We start from the raw sequence: 24,211 nt of genomic DNA, 5'->3' as shown, positions 1-24,211 counted from the left end.
CCAGAGAGCAGCTAACAAGGTCAGATGAGGAAACTGGTGTGACTGCCAGTTGTTTGTAAACTTCTAAGCATTATATAAATGCTATTTTTACTTAATTTGAGTTTTCTTGTCTTTTTCTTCTGATCTGTTATTTTCCTCAATCCTTGTATGTCTCCCATGTCTTACCCCATTTCTTCTTTTTTTTTAATTCCCAAGAGTCTGAAGAAAAAGAGAAAGGTCTGGAAGTCTGAATTTAATGAATATCATGGGGGGTGGGGAAGATCAGGTATTACTGGAAGACCCTTTGAGAACACTGTCTTATGTGCTGCCATCAGTGTGTCTGAAACATTTCTTTGATAGTATCCAGCTGCTCAGCTCTTTGATAGTTCTTTTTCATGTAGAACAGTGGTTCTCAGTCCAGATTAAAGAACAAAGGGGAACATTAAAAATACTGATTCCTGGGCTCCCCTTGCAGGGATCCTGATTCATTTAGTCTAGAGTTGGACCCAAGTGTTGGTGTTTCATAAAAGCTCCTGGTGTGATTCTGATGTGCACTAGAGATGAAACATAAGGAGCGTGGCTTCTAGATGAGGGAAAATACTGTCATTTATGTGTGTACTGCTGCAGTGATTTTTTGTTTGTTTTTTACATAAAGGATGGTCAGTAAATCTGATCTAAACTCCAAGCCAGTTAAATCAGAATTCATGGGGGCATTTTTTAAAAGCTCATCAAATGATTCTATTATGCAGTTAAGGTTGAGAAACTTTTGAACTAAACTGATTTGAGCTAGGATAGTAAAGCCAAGGGTAAGATACCAATGAAAAGTTATAAGAATCAGTTTAAAGGCACTTGAAACCTGTTGGACCTCATCTCTGCCTGCCCTATTTTCTAGAACCTGTGTTTTGGTTTTGGTTTCCATCTCTCCCCTTCCCTACCCTCCTCTCCCCTGTCCTTTTCCTTTTTTTTTTTTTTTTTTTTTTTTTTTTTTTAATATATCTTTATTTATTTCAGAGAGGAAGGGAGAGGAAAAGACATAGAAACATCAATGATGAGAGATAATCATTGATTGGCTGCCTCCTACACGTCCCCCAATGGGGATCAGGCATGTGCCCTCAACTGAAATCGAACCCAGGATCCTTCCACAGGTTAATGCTCTATCCACTGAGCCAAACCAGCCAGGGCATGCCCTCTTCCTTTTTTGAAGTCTGGATTCATTATCTCAATTGGATAGCAATACACTGTGTGTTTACTAGTAAAATAACTTCACTTTTTCCTGATGTCTCAAGGGTAATGTCTTTTATATGAAACTACTGTACTTCTCTTCCTTCCTGTTCCTTCACATCTCAATTTTTTTCAGTTCAGTGAGTTTTAACAGTAATATATTATGCTCTTCTCCATTTGCTTATTTTTATATTGCTTTTTACTGGAGGTATATTGGTTTTATTTGAAAATGATACGTGGATGCATTTCTTCTTGAGTAAAATGATCACATCATTTAATAATAATCTTTGTGGCAACCACTATGTGAGCAATGTAATTACAGTTTGAAGTAGTTACAAATGTTTGAAAATAAACCAGTGTGATTTAGTTAAATCTGATTGGAAATTATACTGTGTCTTGATGTTTTATTAAAATACCTAAATATTCCAGTTATGAACAAAGACTTAGAAAAAAAACAAAAAACTGTTGTGAAATGCAAAGGTGTTTTTGTTCTGTTGCAGGGGATTATTTATTTCAATCTCAGACAGAGGTCATGTTAGATCAATTGTGGATAACTGGCCAGAAAATCATGTTAAGGTACTAATAGCACAACCTTCCTTTTCACAATGCTATTTCTTTCCTTGTAACTTACCTCTAAATTTCCAAGAACAGTTTTTCATTGTTGCTCTGATTTATTTTGTACTTATAAAATGCAGATTTAGTGCTCTGAGGAGATCATGATAATAATAGCTACAAAATGGGTAACTGGTATAAACTTGGACTTTGGGAAAGAAATTGGAGCTAGTACACAAGGTGAGCTTGCTCACTGTCAATATCACTGGTGTCTCCTGCCTTCTCTTTATTTCTTTTCTATTTCAGTTAGTACTAATGTTTCCTATTTTATTTAATATCAACCAAGTAATCATACCATATTATTAAAATAATATAAAACTTTTATTTGGTGGGTAGTGGGGAGGATTCATTAGGTCTTTTTTCTTCTAAATCTAAGGTAGATTTAGATCTTTAAGCAAATATAAAACTCTTAAAGTTTCAAATTTAGCAAATGTATTGATCAATCTGGCTGCCTTTCATAAAATAATAAAATTTAATGATTTAGATCTTCTGTTAGGTTTTAGAAATTTACTACATGCAGTAATCATACTTGTCTTTATTACTTTTTCTTCACCAAAATGATATTTGATGAATAATCCTTAGTTCTATGATCTAAAGTAAATTTGGTCAGATCATTAAATTTACTGTATTATCTTAAAATCTTGTAGGTAGGTATATTTTTTATTTTAGATCTTTTTCTCTTTCATCATTGCCAAGTTTTTTCTTGTTTGGCCTAGATTATTTTGTTGGAGTAGCATGTTGTTTATTTCTAAACTCTAATTTTTCTGTTATGGTTAATCTCTTTATCAGAAGTTTGTTCGCTTTCCCTGTGTAGTCTTTGTGAGGCATTTAGTTGATCTTCCAGTCAAGAAGCATTATGTTCCTAAACCAAAGATAGGAAGTCAAATCTAGTTAGTGCTCTTTTTTGACATCTACGTTCTAGAAATACTAGAACTTTAAGTATGTTTGGTTGGTTTCCTTTGGAAGATAGTCAAGAAGCAATTTTTTTTTTTTTAAAGTGAGTGTAAAAATATCAAGAAAATCTTTTTAAAATGTTTTTCTTTAATATCCCCTCCCCCCCCCCCTTTTTTTTTTTTACCACTTTTAATTAATTATTATTCTTTTTTTTGTAATTAAGGCTGTTGTGGTGACTGATGGTGAGAGAATTCTGGGTCTTGGCGATCTGGGCGTCTATGGAATGGGAATTCCAGTAGGAAAACTTTGCTTGTATACAGCTTGTGCAGGGATTCGGCCTGACAAGTGCCTGCCTGTGTGCATTGATGTAGGAACTGATAATCCAGTGAGTAAAACCATTTCCCCCACTTCTCCCTCCTGCCCTACCCTCCTTCTATATTAAAAAATATTTTTTATTACATCCCTCTTTTGAAGATAATATATGAAGGGAAATTTTGTGACTAGATGTTAGTCTTTGTCTCAAACTCCGCCTTTAATATCTATACAAATAATAATAAATTAGCCTATTAAAAGTGTCTTGAATAGGGCAGGGCAGTAAGGTTTAAGAAACTATATTAATAATTTATTTTGCGATTATTGTTTTAAAAAATATGTTTAAACTGGTTATGTAACAAAAATAATTTTATTTTTACATTTGGTCTATTTTATAGGCACTATTAAAAGACCCATTTTACATGGGCTTATATCAGAAACGAGATCGATCACAACGTTATGATGACCTGATTGATGAATTTATGAAGGCCATTACTGACAGGTATTTTTTAAGTTTGAGTATATAAAAGCATCTTTAATTAAAGAAAAAAGAAATTAGCTTGTTTTGTTCACCTCATAAAGATAGGTAGGAGATTAAATTTTGAGAACTTTGGTTCTTTCCTGCTGATCAGATGTGCTGATACATGGTGATAACCTACCTACTCTGCCTTGCTTTCCCTGAGTTGTCCAATATATTTTTTTGTTGTTGTTATTCCTCACTTGAGAATATTTTCCCATTAATTTTTAGAGAGTGGAAGAGAGGGAAGGAGGGGAAAACAGATGAGAGAGAGAGAAACATTGGTGTGAGAGAGACACATAAACGGCTCCAGCTGGGCCTGAGATTGAACCTACAATTCAGGTATGATCCCTTGACTGGAATCGAACCCATGACCCTTCATTGTGCAGGCCAGTATTCTAACCACTCAGCGACATCGGCCAGGGCAAGTTGTCCGACACCTTGAGGGAAATCTGCACTCACTACTCCTATCAGAACCTCACTGTCGAGTTCTTTCAGCTCTTGGCATCACACTCCTCTTCCCATTCTGGTGAAACTCTTGTACCACTTTCATGTTTTAAATTCCCTGACCATTTGGTCCTCTTCTCTCCATCTGTCTGCAGCATCTCACCAGGTTTTTCAATCCTCGAAATTCCCTTGTCCCTTGACTACCAAGATTTTCCTGACTTGGTCTTTCACCCACCTTTTTCTTTCTTTAGTTATCTTCATTAGGTCTTGCTCATTTTTATTACATGTGAACACCTGGAATTCTCCATTCAGACAGTCTGTTGTTTCATATTCCTGTCCAAAACAACTCCTTCCCATTCCAAAGTGCTTATTATCTTCTGTGTATTCAGCCTCTATTAATGGCAGTAACCTTCACCCTATTGCCAAACCTTTAAACTTGGTGTTATCTTTGACTCTTCTCCTCCAATCCTCAAATCCAGTCGGTGGTACCACTCAAATGCCTCAGAAATAGATCTCCTCTCCCATTGCTATAGCCTTTCTGCAGATTCTCATCTCTCTTCCTGGTTTTTCTAAACCATTGTCCAATTTCTCTCCTTTCCAGCTCTTTGCCACGTTACCACCAGATTACATTTTTTAAAAACATGTACTTCATTATGTCATTCTTTTGCTTGAAATCTCTAAAATTGGTTTTCTATTGACATAGGGTAAAGTCTAAACTCTACTTTTATAACAAATTTCAAACTCTTTACATTTATGACCTAGCCCTGCCCTGTCTTTTAAATTACTGGCACATAGAAGATATTTAAAATTTTAAAATTTTTCAGTCAAAGTTGACACATCTAAAAAAACTAAACTTTTCATTACTTAGAAATTGCCATCTCCTCTGCTTTTCTATCTTAGGTAGTCAAATGATATCTTCTCAGTGATTCAGGTTGCCTTGGTATTTTAACAAACTTCCTCCTTACTTCCCAGTTGGCCTCATCATCAAGTTCTGTTGGTTTATTCTAATGTCTCATAATCGTCCTTCTTACTTCCTATGGTTTTGGTCCTCATGCTAGAGCAGCCTTCTAGCTCCTTCTCCTCTCTTTCTCATTCCTCCCCACACCAGTCTGTGCTCCACATTAATGGCAGGTGTGTCATTCCTAAAGGGAGTTGCACATGAAGTCTCTCCTTATCTAAAGCCTGCCCTGATTCTGCACCAGATACAGAATGAAGTCCCCATTCTCTAATTGCCATGCAAGATCCTCCTTTATCTGGCCCAACTCACCTTAACCAATTTCTCCCTTATCTTTTCATAGAAAGCCAAACTGTTGAAAATTTAGTCACCAAAATATATCTTACTTTTCTTCCTTCCTTTTGACTTTTTGTTCTTTCAGGGCCTACATAAAGTCCCAACTCCTTTTTAAACCTTCCCTTATTGTCCCATTTCACCAAGATGATTGACGTCTTTTTCTGAATGCTCATGGACTCATGCTATAGTAGCCTCTTAATCTTGCGTGCTTCAATTATACATAATTTAAAATAATCGTTGTTTAAATATAGCATTGTGCTAAAACTTTACATTTGTTATTTCATTTAATCTTCTCGATTATTTTTTAACCTTTTATGTATATACTTCCTGTGTTGCTATTTAACATTAATGTAATGAGTATACATAGCTAATATTACACATTTGAGATTCAGAAACAAAATCTCCTTTTTTTAAAGAAGTTATTTGGTGCATTTATGTGCTGGCCACCCATATAGGCACCTGGAAATAGTTTATGTAGATTGATATCCCATATCCCTGGTACTACATTCATTCTAAGCACCCTGGAAATTTCTTTAATGAGGAATAGATTTCTACATTTTGAGTCTAATCTTTCACAGACTCTGAAAATTGCCACATGGCCTTAATGAACTAACAACATATTTTGTAATGCTATTACAAGGAAGATTAGACAGGAAAGCTGTTTAGTAGTGGCTTTTCAACACAACCATTATGGGTTTTGCTGTTTTTTAGGTATGGACGGAACACTCTTATTCAGTTTGAAGACTTTGGAAATCATAATGCATTCAGGTTCTTGAGAAAATATCGAGAAAAATACTGTACCTTCAATGATGATATTCAAGGTAAAGCAAAAAAAGAACTTCAGGATTTTAATTTCTATTTCTTAAACTCTTTTTATATGACCACTTTTTTATTTTTAAAAATCTTTATTTTTCTTGTAGGGACAGCTTCAGTAGCTCTCGCAGGTCTTCTTGCAGCACAAAAAGTTGTTGGTAAATCACTCTCAGAACACAAAATCTTATTTCTTGGAGCAGGAGAGGTAAGTTTCTATAAGCTATTTTAAATTTAAAACCAACACTCATCTTTAGATTGGAAAATGGAGCATAATGAACTTATAATTTTGAGGTAGATAAGGAGATCTTTGTAATTCAAATTTTCTGTTGTAAAGTAGGTAATTTAAAATATGTTTAGAGACTATCATGAAGAATCAGCTTGTGTGTGATTTATAAGGGAAGAATAAATCAAATATTCCTCATAACAGAGCATTATTATTCAAGCATTGCATCATATTCTCGTGTTTACTTTTTGAATTTTTGTTCTGTTTGACAGGCTGCTCTTGGAATTGCAAATCTTATAGTTATGGCTATGGTAGAAAGTGGCATCTCAGAAGAAGAGGCACAAAAGAAAATTTGGATGTTTGACAAGTTTGGTTTATTAATTAAGGTAAGGTATCTAAAACTTGGAGAAGCAAAACAATGTTGTTATAATGATATTTTTAGTTTGATTTTTAAAACATTATCAATTTTTTAAAATTTATATCTCACTCAACTATCCAAATTGTACTAATTGGGGATCTTACAGTATGTCCTCAACAGAAATCCTCCAGTCTAAAACTTTTGTCTTTTATAAAGACTCTTGCTTTGTATTCAGATCATAGTGTCTGTGTTAGCATCAGACTTACTCCTTCCTCGATTTCCAGACTCTTAAGAGATCAAATAATCATGCAAATAATATTGTACTGAACCCTTCTAAGACTAGGTTTTTAATTGGAACTCAGACTATTCTAATTAAATTGTTAGCAGGACATCTGATATTTGATCAAAATTCATTAACCCTTTGGTGATCATAATCCCCTTAGCAATCTAATAGAAATATATGGACCCTCTCCCCAGAAAAAGGCACATTTTTTTTTTACTACCTAAAGAAAAGTAATTTTTAATTGATTTTAGAAGGGGGGCATCAAGTTGTTGTTCCACTTATTAATGTATTCATTGGTTGTTTCTTGTATGTACCCTGACTGGGGATCCAACCTGCACATAATTTTGGTATGTCAGGATGATAGTCTAACCACTTGCCTCCTCAGCCAGGGCAAGGCATATATATTCTTAAGGCCAGTTCATGGATAATAAAGAGCTTCTATCTGAGATTGATTTAGTGTCCTTTGACATGCCTGCCTTCCTAGCGTTGATTGTCATTTTATTAGCTTAAGAAATGCCTTATTGCTTATAACACATTGAAATGTAGGTAAACTATATCATAATAGAACCTATCCCTACACAGTATTGTACTTTTGCCTTGTATAATGATATAGCAGTTACTTGTCACTTACATCTTTGGAGCAAACTTATCTCAATGTACTTTGCTCTAATTCTGTAATCTTCTTAACTAGTACCAATATTCTATTAGTACATTTTATCAAAAGATAAAATAAAAAAGTGTGTGAGTAAAAAATTTTGAGTGGTTTAATTATACATAATAAAATAATAGTTGTTTAAAAATATACCAGACATTGTGCTAAAACTTTACATTTGTTATTTTATTTAATCTCAACAACCGTGCGGAGCCCAGCCTATGAGGCTCAGTGGTTGAGCATCAACCTATGAACCAGGACATCATGGCTAGATTCCTGGTCAGGGCACCTGCCCAGTTGCGGCTCAATCCCCAGTGGGGGCTGTGGGCGATTGATTATTCTCTCTCATCATTGATGTTTCTATCTCTCCCCTTCTCTTCCTCTCTGAAATGAATAAAACTATATATTTAAAAAAAACAAAACAAACAAACAAAAAAAAACACTGCCCTAACCAATTTGGCTCAGTGGATAGAACATTGGCTCATTGACTGAAGGATCCCTGGTTTGTTTCCAGTGAAAGGCATGTACCTCGGTTGCAAGCTCAATCCATGGCCTTTTTCAGGGTACATGTGGGTGGCAACATTGATGTTTCTCTCTGTCTCTCCCCCTCCCTTTTAGTCTCTTTAGAAATCAATGGGGAAATATCCTCCAGTGAGAATTAACAAAAAAAACAAACCTGTGGAATTTTACAAATGAGGAAACTGAGGGTTAGAAAGGTCAGATGACTTTTTCAAGGACATCAGCTTATAAGTGATGGAATTAGGATTCGTACCCAAGTAGCCTATGAAGCCTGGGCTCTTAGCCATTCAACTAAGTTCCCTCTAGTAAACTAACTGCTATGTTAGCTTGTATATAAGATGCAAGGATTATAAGACATACTTTTGGAAAGCTGTTGGGAGGATATGTAGTTTTACTGGTACACAGTAGATGGGTATTTCTTTTTGTGATGTTGGTTTTCACAAATGTGATTATCATTTGTAACTAGTGGCCCATGTTGAAAGAAAATTTATTAGAGGAAATATTTTAATATTGCTATTTGTCCTTTCTCTATAATAAATTCACAATTGACAATGACAGGTTGAAACACGGTAGTGTGATTGGCACCAGTGAGAACTTTATATGTATTGCACATGTGCAAGTCAACTTATCCTTTTATAGTTATAGAATAAACTTGCTTAATTAGACTTGCTTTCTGATGTAGCTAAACTTTTTCCAGCCCAGTGAAGCACCCCAACTTCTCATTCAGGTAATTGTCAGCAACACAGCAGTAAATATCAACACAAAGCAGGTTGTTATTGTAGATCATGCAGGGAGAACAAAGGGTAAAATATTTAACTGCAGCAGTGTTTGATTATATTCTGTGCAGTGAGAAAACCTGAAATCATTTTCAAGGTCCACCATTTCTTCTTTTCAGTTAGGTCAAGTTTGTAAACTTTCTAAATCCCCATTTTCTGGCTAATGAAAATAGGATTCCACCAAGTCTCCTACCTACCTACTTCAGGACTTCTGTGAGGATCAAATGAGATGAGGCATGGGGAAATGCTTCACAGACATTTGGTTAAAGTGTGAAATGTTTGCACCTGGCTATAAAGCGAGTTGTGTTCCTGGGCTAAAGAACTGCAAAGGAGGCTAGTTGCTAAGAGAGGAAGCTAGGTGTTGCTCCGTGACGTCATTACTGGGACAGGCACTTGGCATATTAGCCTTTATATATAGACTAGAGGCCCAGTGCCTGAAATTCGTGCATTCAGGGGGTGGGGGGATCCTTCAGCCTGGCCTACACCCTCTCGCAGTCCAGAGCCCCTTGATTGATCGCCCTGCAGAGGGAGGCTCCGCCCACCACTACCGGCCGGGTAGCCTAGGCCTCCCTCTTTGGGGCAATCACAGAGTCCCCTGGCCGGTGGCCTGGCGCCTCCCTCTTCGGGGTGTTTATGGAGTGATGGTGGGGGGCCCTCCCCCCCAACAAATCACATCACACTCCTTGGTGGCAGCAGTCAGTGCGGAATTACCACAGCACCCGCAACCCAGGAGGGACTGAGAGGTCAGCAGTTCAGCCCACTCGCCAGTCCCCACCCACCCAAGCCTGCTATGCGCGCAGTCTGGCATTCAGTCGTTTTGTACGTTACGGACCCTGGCTCTTTATATATTAGGATAAGTCAGCTCTCGAATGCATATAGTATTGGTTAGCACAGTGAGAAGCCCCTTCTTGTTCATCTGCAGGTTCATCTGTATTTTCCTTTTAGTCTGTTATGTAGCTTGCCCTAATGATTTTAGACTTCCAGTCTCTCCTGGTGGCCCTAACGCTGCCCTTCTTTTTGAGACTGTCCTGTTGAAGCACTGTAGTGGAGAGCTGTGTTTCTCCCGGAGACAGACACTGCATAGTAGACCTCCACCTGGTGAGGCTGTATCTCAGCCCTTCCGTTCACTTCCCAGCCAACTGGCGGTGCTGTGTAGATGGTCCCAGCCCTGCTGGTTTTTATCTGGGTTATTCTGGAGCTCTGATGAAACATTTGCCAAATGTCTTCTCTTTTGCCAAAGTCAAGGTACAGATTTCTCAGCCTGGTTAGATTTCCATCCATGCTTTGCCTGCTTTAAATCTTGAGAAACATTTCATTGTTTTCATTTGTCACTGGTGCCTCTCCTGGCTTTGTGGCACTGCTAAGAATTTGACACTACTAAGGGTTTTAACTGAGGACTTGGGGAGTAAAGCATGTTTCTTCAGTCAGCCATCTTGAACCAGAAGTCTCTGTTCCTCTTGTTTCTGAAGTCTTAGGAGTCCAGGTACAATTTTGAAATTATAAAAGCTCTGCATCCAGTTAGTAACATCTGACTGACCTGAACTTCTCTGGTAACAAAACCAGAGAGGCATTTGTAGTCTTCACCTTTTGTGCTTGGCGTGACTTTTCTTTTTTAATCCTCGCCCAAGGAGTGAGGATATTTTTTCCATTGACTTTTAGAGGGGATAGAAGGAAGGGAGCCGGAGAAAGAGAGACAGAGAGCAAAACATTGATCTGAGAGACATGGATTGGTGTTCTCCCATACTGCCCTGACCAGGGATAGGAATTGAACCTGTAACCTATATATTATATATGCCCTTGACTGGGAGTCTAACCTGCGAAACCACACCGGTTAGGGCATGGTGTGACTTCATAAATTTTGTTCAGTTGTGGAGTACCCCTTGGGAGGCATTTGTAATATTTTATATATTGATTGACATATTATGTTTCTAAAATATGAGAAATTCTAAATTTCAAACTGCATCTAACCCAGAAAAGGGATTGTAGGACTTGTAACATATTGAATTTAGGAGGACTTCACAGAGTAAATGAGTTGTTGAGAGGGATTACTGTTTCTGGTTATAAGGATATTTGATTTATGTTTTGTATTTGGGTTTATGGACACTATGAAGATAGAATTAGAAGATATGGGTTGAAGAGAAAAGTAAATGAAAATACATTCCTATTGTAGAAGCAATATCTGACTCATAATGATGTCTTTTCACTTAATCCTCAATAAGCATTTACCAAAAACACTGTATTTTTATGTAATAATTCAGGGGCGGAAAGCTAAAATAGAGTGTCATCAGGAATCATTTGCACACTCAGCCCCAGAGAGCATACCTGATACTTTTGAAGATGCAGTAAAGATACTTAAACCTTCAGTTATAATTGGTAAGTAAAGTTTTTGCAGATTATTCTCTTACTTAACTGTATCTTGCCAATCATAACTTACATGCAGGATTACTAAAAAAGAAATGGTAGATTTTACCTAGCTTTCTACATATATGATATTTTTCATAATAGCTTTTCGATTACAGTGTGTAATGAAAGTTCAGTTAATGTATTATATATTGCTTGTATTTTTAAGTGTAGAAGCTGTGGGATTTATCACACTTTATTTTTAGAGTTGGTATGACTGTTGGGCTCAAAACTTAAAAAGAACCAGGTCATTTGACACACTGTACCAAGAAAATCCTATGCAGAGTCCAAGATTATCATTGGCAACAAAACTGAAAGCATTTGGTACCTTTTGAGTCAGGCATTGCATAGCTGACATGAGACTATGACAACATGGCATTAAGTTCACAGCAGAAAATGTAACAGTCTTTAAAAGGGGAGCTATTTTCTTTCCAATGTAGCTATAAGATTTTGAATCTATCATTTTCTTTTAATTGTAACTGTTTCATGTACGAGTCCTATTGAATGCTAAATAGTAAAATAGTCACAAACAGTAAGTGTCTATGGACAGGAAAAGTATGTCTTTTTTAGTTTCTTCATTGATTAGAACTCATATGAGTGAAATCATTCAGTGTGTCTTTTTGTAACTGGTTTATTTCACTTAGCATATTATCCTCAAGGTTCATCCATGTTGTAGCAATTTTTAATTAGACATAGTGATGGAGATAATCTTATACTTCACACACACACACACACACAATTTATTTTGTCTGGGGTGGATAATAAATATTTAAATGAAAACTTAGCATTTTATTGTTTTTCTTTTCAGATTTGAAATTGTATTCGTATAATTTTATTTCAGCAATGCAAAATCTATCTTTGTAGCAAGAATTCACCTTTGCTTTTGTTATGTTAAACCTGTTGTAGAAATGCTGTTTATAAGAATTGTTTTTAGCTCAGCCAGTGTGGCTTAGCAGTTGAGCATGGAACTGTGAACCGGAGATCATGTGCCCGGGTTGTGGGCTCAATCCCCAGTGTGGGACATGCAGGAGGCAGCCAATCAATGAATCTCACTCATCATTGATGTTTCTATCTCTCACCCTCCCTTCCTCTCTCTGAAATCAATAAAAATATTTTTTTTTAATAATTGCTTTATTTTACTTGTAATGAAGTTGTCTGTTTTTCCCCTTATTTATTTCAGGAGTTTCAGGAGCTGGCCGGCTTTTCACTCCTGGTGTAATCACAACCATGGCTGAAATCAACGAAAGGCCTATAATCTTTGCATTAAGTAATCCTACAACAATGGCTGAGTGTACAGCTGAAGAAGCATATACACTTACAGAGGTATTAATAATAATTTAATGAATTAGTTATGTCTTATTTTCCCTCTGTTACCCTGTTGGTTACACACTCTTGCATAATTTTCATGATTACTCTGGAAATTACAACATACGTCCATGGATCATCAAATTCTGATATTAATTATTGCTTGTAACAATTCTGGAAAGTAATTACCTCATAATTCTATTTTTTAATACCTTTATGCCTTTTGAGCTATTTTACATTTTTAAAAATATATTTTTATTGATTTCAGAGAGGAAGGGAGAGGGAGAGAGAGATAAAAACATCATTGATGAGAGAGAATCATTGATAGGCTGCCTCCTGCATGCACCCATGAGCCTGCAACCCGGCCATGTTGCCCTGACCAGAAATTGAACTATAACCTCCTGGCTCATAGGTCGATGTTCATCCACCAGCCAGATGAGATAAAACATTTTTCACAATATTTATAACTTTGAAACTGCTATATCTTTTTTAAAAATTATTTTTAAAAGCATTGCATCATAGTTTAATTTTATATAATTTCTTACTGTTACATAAAATAATGACATATTTATGTATTTGCAGTCACCTCTTAAATTTTTAGTTCCGCCGAAACTGGTTTGGCTCAGTGGATAGAGCATCGGCCTGCGGACTGAAAGGTCCCAGGTTCGATTCCAGTCAGGGGCATGTACCTTGGTTGCAGGCGCGTCCCCAGTGGGGGGTGTGCAGGAGGCAGTTGATCGATATCTCTCATCGAAGTTTCTAACTCTCTATCCCTCTCTCTTCCTCTCTGTAAAAAATCAATAAAAATATATTTTAAAAATTTTTTTAGTTCCTTTGTTTTCAATGGAGAGATGTCTTAGTGTTACTTTAACACCCTTGATTTTTAGTGGAAAAGCAGCAGTTTCTTGTAGAATAGAGAATAGGCCAACTTGGGCCTCAGAATGACAGTTCTGTTATCATTTAGATCTGGCTTTTTAAGTAATAGGTAGAATATGATGGGGGAAGAACAGATGGTTTGGAGAAGATGAACTGCTGCAGAATCTCACCATTCTAGAGAACTTTCCCAAGGTCTTTCTAAATCTCCAAATTTACTGGTATCATGTGAATTTAACACATTCCCCATAAAGTACTATTTGTATAATCTACTTCATGAAACTATTAAAATTAATGGTGCCCCCATAATATTTATTATTATACACACTTGAGGCCCAGTGCACAAAATAGCATTTTTTTTAGTATCATGGCACATATAAACTAATTACTAAAAGTCTGCAGCATACCAAAAATATATTTTTTGTTGATCTGACAAAAATAATAAGTATAATTTTGATTCATTCACACTGGGCAGCTATTGTTGTGTTGGCTATTATCATTTTTTGCTTTGTCTTATTTTTTTGTCAGGGAAAGGTGGGTGTGGTGATATTTGTTAGGGGTGTTTTATATATAAAGGACTTCATTTTATAAATCATGTTTAGATACTCTTCAATTTCACAGGCATTTACTTTTCTTAGAAATACAGATTATACCAGTAACATTTGCTATATGCTATTATAAAACACTAGAAGCCCTGTGCACAAATTTGTGCACAGGTAGAGTCCAGCTGGCCTGCTATGATCAAGCTGATCTGGCTTGGTCTGCAGGGGGAGAGGACATGGAAAGTTTGCCAGACTACCCTGCCCCCGATAGGGAGATGGGGTGATCAGGGGTGGGTCGGCCAGGGGGAGAGGCTGTGGGCTGTTGGCCGGCCAGCTTGCCCCCCTGGTCAAAATTCCAGTCGAACTCCCAGTCAAGGTGAGAGTTTGCATATTAGCCTTTTATTATATAGTATAGTACTAAAATGGATGATTATGACAAATTTAGAGACTTTTTTTTTTTTTTTTTAACAAGGCAACATGCCATTTTTTTTCTGGGATTGATACTGTGGTTGTATCGCTGCCTCACTAGAGGGCATTATGGTGTAACAGAAAGAGACCATGGGCTTCGACATTTTAAATATCTGGATTCCCGTTTAACTGCTACAGTTACGATATGTGACATTTTATAGCAAGCATGTCAAATTCAAAGGCTAACACGGGCCAAATAAACAAGGTTTAAGTCTATGTGGACCACAAAAAAAACAAAAGCTTTAATTTTCATAGAAACGTTGGCGTATTTCTATAGAGATATGTTGAATACAAAAGGCTGAAATAAATGAGTAATCATTAACATAAAATAATAGAACATTTTATTAAAAATTAATATTCTTTCTTGAACATTAACTTACCAGACACTGAGTAATTACACAAATTAATAAGGATAAGACAAATAAACCTACTTTTCTTGTCCTGAAAATGATATATTTACTGTTGCGCACACCAAACAAGTCAGTACAAGGCTAATGATGTGGCCATCGACTGCTAAAATATTTGCTGTTAGTATTAGTGGAGAGAATGGTGCGCCTGCATATAAGGCACATAAGAGAAATGAATACAACACAGTTATAGTAATCAGTCATTAGCAAACATTGTAGTTCGATATTAATAATTATGTATAACAGGATATTGTAAAAATTAAGTTACAAAATTTTTATTAAAATGTTTCTTACCTACCATTTATTGGCTGGGCCGCGCACAAGTTTGACATGCTTGTTTTAACAAGTACTTGGAAATATCTAAGCCTTAGTTTTCTCATTCTATCAATGAAATCAAGATAATGATAACCTCTAAGGTTTCCATGCAGGTTAAGTTCACTGGGTTAACACAGAGAGCCCCTGGTACCGAGACAGCAGATGTACAGTAAATGGTAGCAGTTTAATTTTTGATGTTTCCCCCTTCATTCACACATGTTTACATCAATCTTTAATATTTTGGGATAGTATTTATTGGTCATCTACATCTTTAAAATTTTTTAAAGGAAAAGGAAGGTGTAAGGTTTTTGGAAAGTTATTAATGGACATTTTTCAACTTTAGAATGTATACATAAAACACACTTTATTCCAATAAAAATTAAGTGACAGGATAATTTTATATATATATATATATATATATATATATATATATATATATACACACACACACATACACACACACACACCATAGGATTTAATCTTGTTTGAGTTTACCTCTATTTCCTAAGCCACATAAAGTAACAAAATCAAGGCCATTTCATTTCTTCACAGGGAAGGTGTTTGTTTGCCAGTGGCAGTCCTTTTGAGCCGGTGAAACTAAGTGATGGGCGAGTGTTCACGCCAGGCCAAGGCAACAATGCGTATATTTTTCCAGGTAAATGTCACCATTATTTACGTCTTAGAGTAATAATTAATGACACATAAATACTTCAGAAATTCTGTAGAATTTAAGATTAAGATGAACAATGAAATTTACAGGATTTTTTGTATGAATGCACAGGGAAACTCAAGAAATTTATCAGATCCAACTTGCTCTATTTCCTCTGAAAATGTATTTATTCATACAGGGGTTGGCAAAAGTAGATTTACAGTTGTAATACAGAAAAATAATTCAACAATTACAGTTGTGAGTATGCGAAATTATTTTATTCTTGTATTCAGAGAGTGGATTAAAATAAGGAAGCTAGTAACCATTTGATCTTCCTGTCCTCCCCATTCTATTGGGGCAATCTTTGAATAATTTAAAACAAAATTTCTAGACTTTGAGACAACAGACATAGTTGAGGACAGAGGTGCTAGAAAGTGGGAGATTAAAAGCCAGATCATAGAGGTAATCAGAGTTGGCAGGCCCCATCCTTGTGTTTATAGCTACCAATCATTTTTAGTTCTGAACCCTTGCATATGAGAAACAGTTAAAGATTACTGCCTGGCTTGTGTGGCTCAGTGGTTGAGCATTGACCTATGATCCCGGAGGTCATGGTTCAGTTCCCAGTCAGGGCATGCAGGAGGCAACCAGTCAGTGATTCTCATCATGTTTCTATCTCTCTCTCCCTATCCTTTCCTCTCTATGAAATCAATAATACACACACACACACACACACACACACACACACACAAATATATATACTAGAGGCCCGGTGCACGAAATTCATGCACGGGTTAGGGGGTGTCCCTCAGCCCAGCCTGCACCCTCTCCAATCTGGGACCTCACGAGGGATGTTAAACTGTGGGATCGGGTCTAAATGGGCATTCGGACATCCCTCTCACAATCCAGGACTGCTGGTTCCCATACATACATACATACATACATACATACACACACACACACACACACACACACACACACACGTACTAGGAGCCCATTTGCAGGAATATTACTGTAAGCGGCCACTTGGTCATGTGCACTGCTGCCGCTGCTGCTGCCCACCCAGCCCACACTTTCCCTTTGGCAGCCACCTTGCTTTCTGCTTTTCCACCCTCTTCCTTCTAAGCTGTCTTCAGTCTTCATTCCTCCCTCCCTCAGCATATGCAAATTAACCGTCATATTTGGTGAGTTAATTTTCATACTTGCTCTGATTGGCTGTTGGCATAGCGAAGATATGGTTGATTAGCATTTTTCTCTTTTATTAGTGTGTGTATATATATTTTTTTCTTTTTTTTTTTTTTTAAGATTACTAGTCCTATGTGGGAAGAAGGAGCATTAAAAACTATCAATATAATCATGGTGACAAATGATTGCATCTCTGAAATAAGACTTATTTTTTAAAATTAGAAAACAAAAATAAAGTCTTGAAAATGAAAATTGTAGAAGCAGAGGACTAGGTGAAAAAGCTGAGGAAGTCACCTAGAAATAGAGCAAAAAACAGAGATAGCAATAGAGGAGAGGATTAGAGGACTGGTCCAGGAGATACGATAGCAGAAAATAGGAATTTCAGGAAGAGAGCACAGGAACATGGGTGGAAGGGCATTATCCAAAGCTTTATGAACATTTCCCAAACGGAAAGGCTCAAGTTTCCCAGATACAAAGGGCCTTCCCACTGAATGCCAACACCTCAGTGAAAATGATGCACCTCAGGGCATATCCTGAAATTACAGAACATTAGCTACACACAAAAATATCCTACATACTTCCAAGAGAGGAAGTAAAAAGATAATCACTAAAAAAGTATCTGGAATCACATTGGCACTGGATCATCACCAATAATATGGGAAGCTTATTTCTAAACTACAGTTCTAAACTCAGACTATCAAAATGTAAAGTAGGAAAAGAAAAATGAAGAAAAAGAAAAAGGTGGTTGAGGAATGTAAGATTTCAAAAAATAAACCTCCCATGCACTGTTTTTCAGAAAACTACAGGAGAATATATCCTATCAATAAGAGGTAGTAACAAAAAACTAGGAAGAAGTGGTATTTAGGAAATAAACTCAACTTAGAAGCAAAGGGAATCCCGATGATAGAGGGATTTTCCAGCCTGACGACTCCATATCTAACGGATTGCAGCCAGATCAGATTTAATCTAAAGGATGAAATTTGAGACTACATGAGGTAGCTGAAATACTAGAAGAAAATTTAAACAAATGAATGAATGTTTTGGCATGAAATTATTTCAAATTCTAAAAAAAAAAACACCACTAAAGTCAAGAAAAAAAATAGGATAGTAACTTTAGGGAAAACAAAGTTATACAGAAGAGGAAAAGTAGTCATGCTCAGCTGTGAATAGCATTTATGAAGTCATGATAGACACTAAATGTTCATTCATTCCAAATGATGAGAAGAAGAGAAAAGGCTGGAAATGTGACAGAAAGCTAACTACTTATTTCCCACAGGAAGGAGTCAGTGATATTTAAAACTCAGAAGTCAGAACTATAAGCAAGCTGTTTAAGAGTGAGAGAAATGAATATTGAAACAATCAGCTAAAAGAATTGCAAGTAGTCTCGGTAGAGCAAGAAATGGAGGGTTAGAGGTGTGTGGGAATAGTGTTTTTTTGTAACAAGTGTCAATAAATTGTATGCATTTGTAATTTTGGTAAATATAAAAACAGTATTGGGGAAAGCTATTTGATAGTTTTTAAAATATTTTTTCTATAAATAAGAATTGCAGTGGTTGATAAAGATCATTGGATTATAACTCTCAGATTTCTGTGTGTTTTTCTTGGCTGCTTGGGGTTTTTCTGGAGGGCGGTATTCAGAGGGAATGGCTTGCTATTCACTTGCTCTAAATGTGGGAATTTATTTGGCTCCTTTCACAATTTGAAAAGTGGCCTTACTAAATAAACTTTTAACTGTATTCTAGGAGTGGCTTTAGCTGTTATCCTCTGTCACACCCGGCATATTAGTGACCATGTTTTCCTAGAAGCTGCAAAGGTAATTATTTTTAATATTGTTTAGTTATTTTATAAAGGATGAATTATGAAGATTAAAAGCAGAAAGAAAAAGAGAATGGGTTAAATCTACCTTATGAATGTAAAGGAAGTTACTTATCCATTGCTCTTTTGATTTGCCCGTCTACTTTTGCATAAAATTATTTTTATTGTAGCATGATTTTTCAAATGTGTGATGGTAAGTTATGAATCCTTTCATATTTAAACACATCTACTATACCTGTATTTTATGTATCTGAAAGTAACATTGTGACAGCATAGATAAAATATAACTCTTTATGAATTTTTAATGACAGTTACAGATTTATTTGGAATAATGCAACACCAAACTTGGCAGTATGAGTTTTGAAGAATTCACATTAATACAGATATTTATGTCTATTTTCATAGTAGCTGTTGTAATTATGCCAAACTCTGTATGTTAAGTAGAACATATTAATAAGTCTTTAAATCTGGTTATTTCTTTATTGTTTAGTAGTGAACAGTTTTAATTTCTGCAGTAGTTTAAGTGTATTCCTGCTAGAAATAGAATTATATTATCTGTATTTCTGTTCCTCAACCCTTTCTATGTTTCATTAGGTATTTATTATTCTGTGTTATTTAAACAAACAAACGTAAAGTTCTGTTTTTCTCTTTAGGCACTGACAAGTCAATTGACGGATAAAGAGCTAGCTCAAGGGAGACTTTATCCCCCTTTTTCCACTATTCAGGAAGTTTCCATTAACATTGCTATTAAAGTAAGTAATAGTTTATACCTCTTCACAAATTTTAATAGAATTTTCTTATGTAACACAAGTTTATTAGAGAAAAGTTTGAAACATTTAGAGAGTGCAAAGAAGAAATTTTAGTTCACCCGTATTCTACCAGAATATAATCCACATTATTATTTTGGGTTTGTTGCCTTCTAATCTTTTTTCTTCCCAAACTCATACATACATAAGCACACACATGCCCAGTCACCAATACTTAATTTTATAATTAGGTTGTCACTCACTTTTTCCCACTTAATGTATCATGAGTTTTTTCCCATGTAAATCAATAATAATTCTTTCTTTGTTATTATGTCATAATTAGTTTAACCATTTCTACTTGGACATTTAAGTGTTTTTCATTTTGGTAGAAATAAGTCTTTATGTGCATTTTTTATTATTTTTCCTTAAGATAAATTTCTAATTATAAGGATGAATGATGTTAATATGCTAAGACTACTGATTCATATTGCCAAGTATTTCTTCAGAAAAAAATACTGATTTACATAGTATATGAGTGTATTTGTTTTCCCACACCTTTGTCCATACTTAGAATTATTATTTAAATCTTATATATTTAATAGATGCAAATTATCTTATTTTTATTTAAAGCACTTATTTTATTATTAGATTGAAGAATATTTTGTGTTTATTGAGCAATCATAGTTTTTTGTGAAATGCCTATTCATGGCCTGTGCTTGTTTGTATGTTATATGTCTTTCTACTTTAAAAAAATAATTTTTTTTATTGATTTAGAGAGGAAGGAAGGGGGAGAGAATCATTGATTGGCTACCTCCTGCACACCTCAAGCCCAAAACCCAAGCACCTGCCCTGACCAGGAATGAAATCATACCTCCTGGTTCTTAGGTCTACCCTCACCACTGAGCCACACCAGGCAGCTCTTTTCACTTTCTGATACTGACTCATGAGAGCTTTTATTAAGGACTAGAGGCCGGATGCACAAAATTCAGGCAAGGGGCTCAGCCCTCGCAGTCCCAACTGCCCTGGCTAGCCCTCCCAGCCCTGGCTTCATCCGAAAGGTCTTCTGGATGGTCATTCTGTTATTTGTTCTAATTAGCATATTAGCTCTTTATTATATAGGACTAGAGGCCCGCTGCATGAAAATTCATCCTGCCTGCCCCCTTTCACAGTCTGGGAGCCCTCAGGGGTGGGAGGTGACCCCGCAATCAGGGGAAGGTGACACCCCCATTACACCTCTGCTGCTGCCACTGCTGGCAGCACAAGCCTCAGCCTGCCCTAGTTAGCAGAGCCTTGGGTGGCCCTGGGCGGCCAGGAAGCCACCATCTCAGGCATCGGCTAGACAGCTGCCATCTGAGGCTTGCCTGTGTCTCAGGCATCGGCTAGACAGCTGCCATCCGAGGCTTGCCTACGCCTTGGGTGTTGGCTGAGCAGCTGTCATCCGAGGCTTGCTGTGCCTTGGGCTGGCCCTGAGAAGCTGGGGGACTGAGGGGACTGGGAGACTCCGGAGGCAGGTGTGCAGCAGGGCCAGGCCTGCCTGGGGGTAGGCGTGGCCATGCCATGGGCCTGCCTCTCTGACAGAGCTGAAGGAACTGGGAGCTGCCATTTTGTGGCTGTGGGTGCCGCCATCTTTGGGGGCATGGAGGTCAATAGCATATTCCCTCCTTATTGGCTGTGGGTGCCGCCATCTTTGTGAGGGTGTGACAGTCAATTAGCATATCCCCTCTTTATTAGATCGGATAGCAATCCTTCTGTTTGCTGTGGTGCAGGTACTGTCCCATTGTCAATTATTCTAAACTTAGAATTGTTTTATGTACCATTTTCCAAAAGCTTTTTCATGAAATTATATTAATTTATAGATTGTTTTTCATCTTTTGTGAGTGTTAATGCCTTCTTCTACTCCAAAATTATATAAATATCTACCTGTGTTTTCTAATAACATAAAACTTCTTAATCACACAGGTTTATTTTAGTGTATGTTGTGAGACACAGAAACTTTTCCTTCTGAGTAGGTAACCAGTTGTTTTGCCACCAGTTGATAGAGAATGCTTTTATTAGCATAAAAATTTTTAATCTGTTACTGGGAATCTGTTCCTGATCATATTTATCTATCATTATGCACTGTTTTAATTATCAATATTATATTATGTATAAAGTATATTATTTGATACTATATATTTTCTGTCATTATGGTTTTTCAGTATTGTCTGTTCTCAACTGTTTATTCTTTTTGATGAATTTTTATATCAGTTCTTTGAGTTTAAAAAAAAACTTACAGCTATGTATTCAACTATGTCATATTTATAAGTTAAATAGGTAAAATTGAGTCAGTTTTAACTCATCCCCATTTAGTATCTCTCCACTCAAGGTTTTTTGGGTTTAAGTCTTTCAATATAATTCTGTTGTTTTCTTCACCTAAATGTGGCATGTCTCTTATTATTTTCCTAGATATTTAAAATTGTTTGTAAGTAAGATTCCTCACTGGTTATTTCTGTTATATATTCTTATTTACTTTTCAGGTTACAGAATACCTGTATGCTAATAAAATGGCTTTTCGATACCCAGAACCTGAGAACAAGGCCCAGTATGTTAGAGAAAGAATATGGCGAAGTGACTATGAATCCATGCTGCCAGATATGTATGAATGGCCAGAATCTGGAATAAGCCCTCCCGCGCCATCGGAATAGAAGTGCCCACCAATAATACTTTCTGTGCTTCAGGGAACCCCTCTTTCCAGACAAAAATATAATGTTCTCAAATCTGTGGGGTTTTTTTTCTGTGTTTTCATTGTCCCCCACTGCTTTGCCAGACTTATTTTTCCCATAAATCTACACTTCTGTGTGGGTAGATGTGTCGACTACATTGTTAATGCCCACTGGCACCCTGCCACCAAATAGTCATAATGCTTTCATTCTGATTTGTAGTTCATACGACATCAAAGAGATGTTAAAAATGTTTTTTAAATGTCTTCACCTCTGCTCTTGATCACACTTGCCCAAGTATTTGCTATATACTATGATCTATATATATAAAATCCTAAGCGACTCAACAACCAGTCAACCAGTTGCTATGCCATGCACTGACCACCAGGGGTATATGCTCAACACAGAAGCTGCCCCCGGGTGGTCAGTGCGCTCTCACAGCCAACCTCCCATGACTCTTCCCTCTGGCCAACCTCCTACAATCTGATCACTGGCCAGGCCAAGGGACCCCACCTGTGCACGAATTCGTGCACCTGGCCTCTCGTAGGTAATAATTTCTCACTGAGCTCTTGAGGGCTACTAATATACTAACTGACTTCTGTGGAGATGAGCACACAGTATGAGGAAAAGGCCAAATTTAACCAAATTCTAAGGACAAATTGTCTATCTAAAATGTTTTTATTTCTTCTTCATGCTCTGAAATTTCTTTCCAGTATATAAAGCTAGAAAAATATGTAAAATATACCCTATTATTTATTTCCTAAAACTAAATTAAGGCTTAACTATAACATTGTAAGAGAGAAATGGGAAACTACTGCTGCTTTTAGACAAATAAAAAAATAGTCATTGAGCCTGTAATAATGTCAACATTAAAACATTTAATTTAAAAAGTCATTGTTTTCAACAGTATATAAAAATCATAGTGTAACTTTTTTTATTTAATAAAGGAAATAACTTCAATTTAATTGCTTCAATTATGCTATTTTATTGCTCAGATAGAAATTCAGCTTTGCTTATTATGAAAAACATTTTCATCATCTTAATTTCTAGATGATTCTAAGGAGAGGGGTATAGGCTGCATAAATTATTATTAACATCATGACTTTTAACAAATTAGATGTTTCACACCTAAATGAGTCATATTTAACTGAAGAAGTCATACTCCTCTACTTGAGATAACTTTGGAATATTCCTACAAGATATTCCTTTGAGTATCATTAGTGACAATTCTTTCTCCATTAAAAATGAATTTAACTTTTTGAAGCCATCAAAATTAATTTAGAGCTAAGTGGGATAAATAAGGTAGGTGTTCAGACCATTTTTAATAGTTCATTTTCAACCCAGTAAAATGGATAATAATTGACTAGTAAGACCAGTTTTTTCTGTGGCTTACAAATTGGAGAGTTCTAAAGGAAAATCCAGAATCATTTTAAGAAGTAGTAGTATGGCTATATATGTGGCTAACACGATTGCTTTGAAAAAACTAAATTTTTAAATGCTCATTCTACAATATTACTACAAAAAATTATTCATAGCTACTTATCAACATGCACATTATTTGACATTTCTCTCCACAGTCGTTGATACGGTAAATATAATATTCTGTAGAGAAAAAGGGCTTTGTATTTATTTTCATATTTTCCTCTACCTATAGCCAGAGATTAATTCAGAATAATTTTGAGTAAATTCTTCATTTTAAGAATGCTCAAAATGGCATTGCCATTTAAAGTATGGGGAAGTGCAATTAATTTGTTTAACAGAGGAGTAAAGTAAGAAGTTTGTTACATAAATCTGTTTCATAAAATAAGCTACTAGATCACAATTTATTTTAATTAAATATGAAAAGTTTATATTTTTCATATTACCTTTGTCAAAACACAATCACTCCCAAAAATATTCTCTGAAATCTTGAT

General features: G+C 36.1%; 1 protein-coding gene across 1 annotated transcript in view; it reads left to right on the top strand.

The window, feature by feature from the left end:
* ME2 (malic enzyme 2) overlaps window positions 1-22,359 on the top strand; it is a 41,555-nt gene extending 19,196 nt beyond the window's left edge. The window contains exons 5-16 of the mRNA XM_084888935.1: window positions 1,701-1,776; window positions 2,930-3,091; window positions 3,417-3,520; window positions 5,985-6,094; window positions 6,194-6,291; window positions 6,582-6,695; window positions 11,156-11,270; window positions 12,478-12,620; window positions 15,760-15,862; window positions 18,781-18,851; window positions 19,507-19,605; window positions 22,116-22,359. Of these exons, the coding sequence (XP_084745061.1) occupies window positions 1,701-1,776; window positions 2,930-3,091; window positions 3,417-3,520; window positions 5,985-6,094; window positions 6,194-6,291; window positions 6,582-6,695; window positions 11,156-11,270; window positions 12,478-12,620; window positions 15,760-15,862; window positions 18,781-18,851; window positions 19,507-19,605; window positions 22,116-22,283 (1,363 nt within the window). The 3' untranslated portion in view covers window positions 22,284-22,359. The remainder of the gene's footprint in view (window positions 1-1,700; window positions 1,777-2,929; window positions 3,092-3,416; window positions 3,521-5,984; window positions 6,095-6,193; window positions 6,292-6,581; window positions 6,696-11,155; window positions 11,271-12,477; window positions 12,621-15,759; window positions 15,863-18,780; window positions 18,852-19,506; window positions 19,606-22,115) is intronic.
* Window positions 22,360-24,211: the final 1,852 nt, after the last annotated feature.

Source organism: Pipistrellus hanaki (assembly GCF_964339955.1).
Source record: "Pipistrellus hanaki genome assembly, chromosome: 6".
In the NCBI taxonomy this organism is placed as follows: domain Eukaryota; kingdom Metazoa; phylum Chordata; class Mammalia; order Chiroptera; family Vespertilionidae; genus Pipistrellus; species Pipistrellus hanaki.
This window is presented reverse-complemented; position numbering and strand designations above follow the sequence as displayed.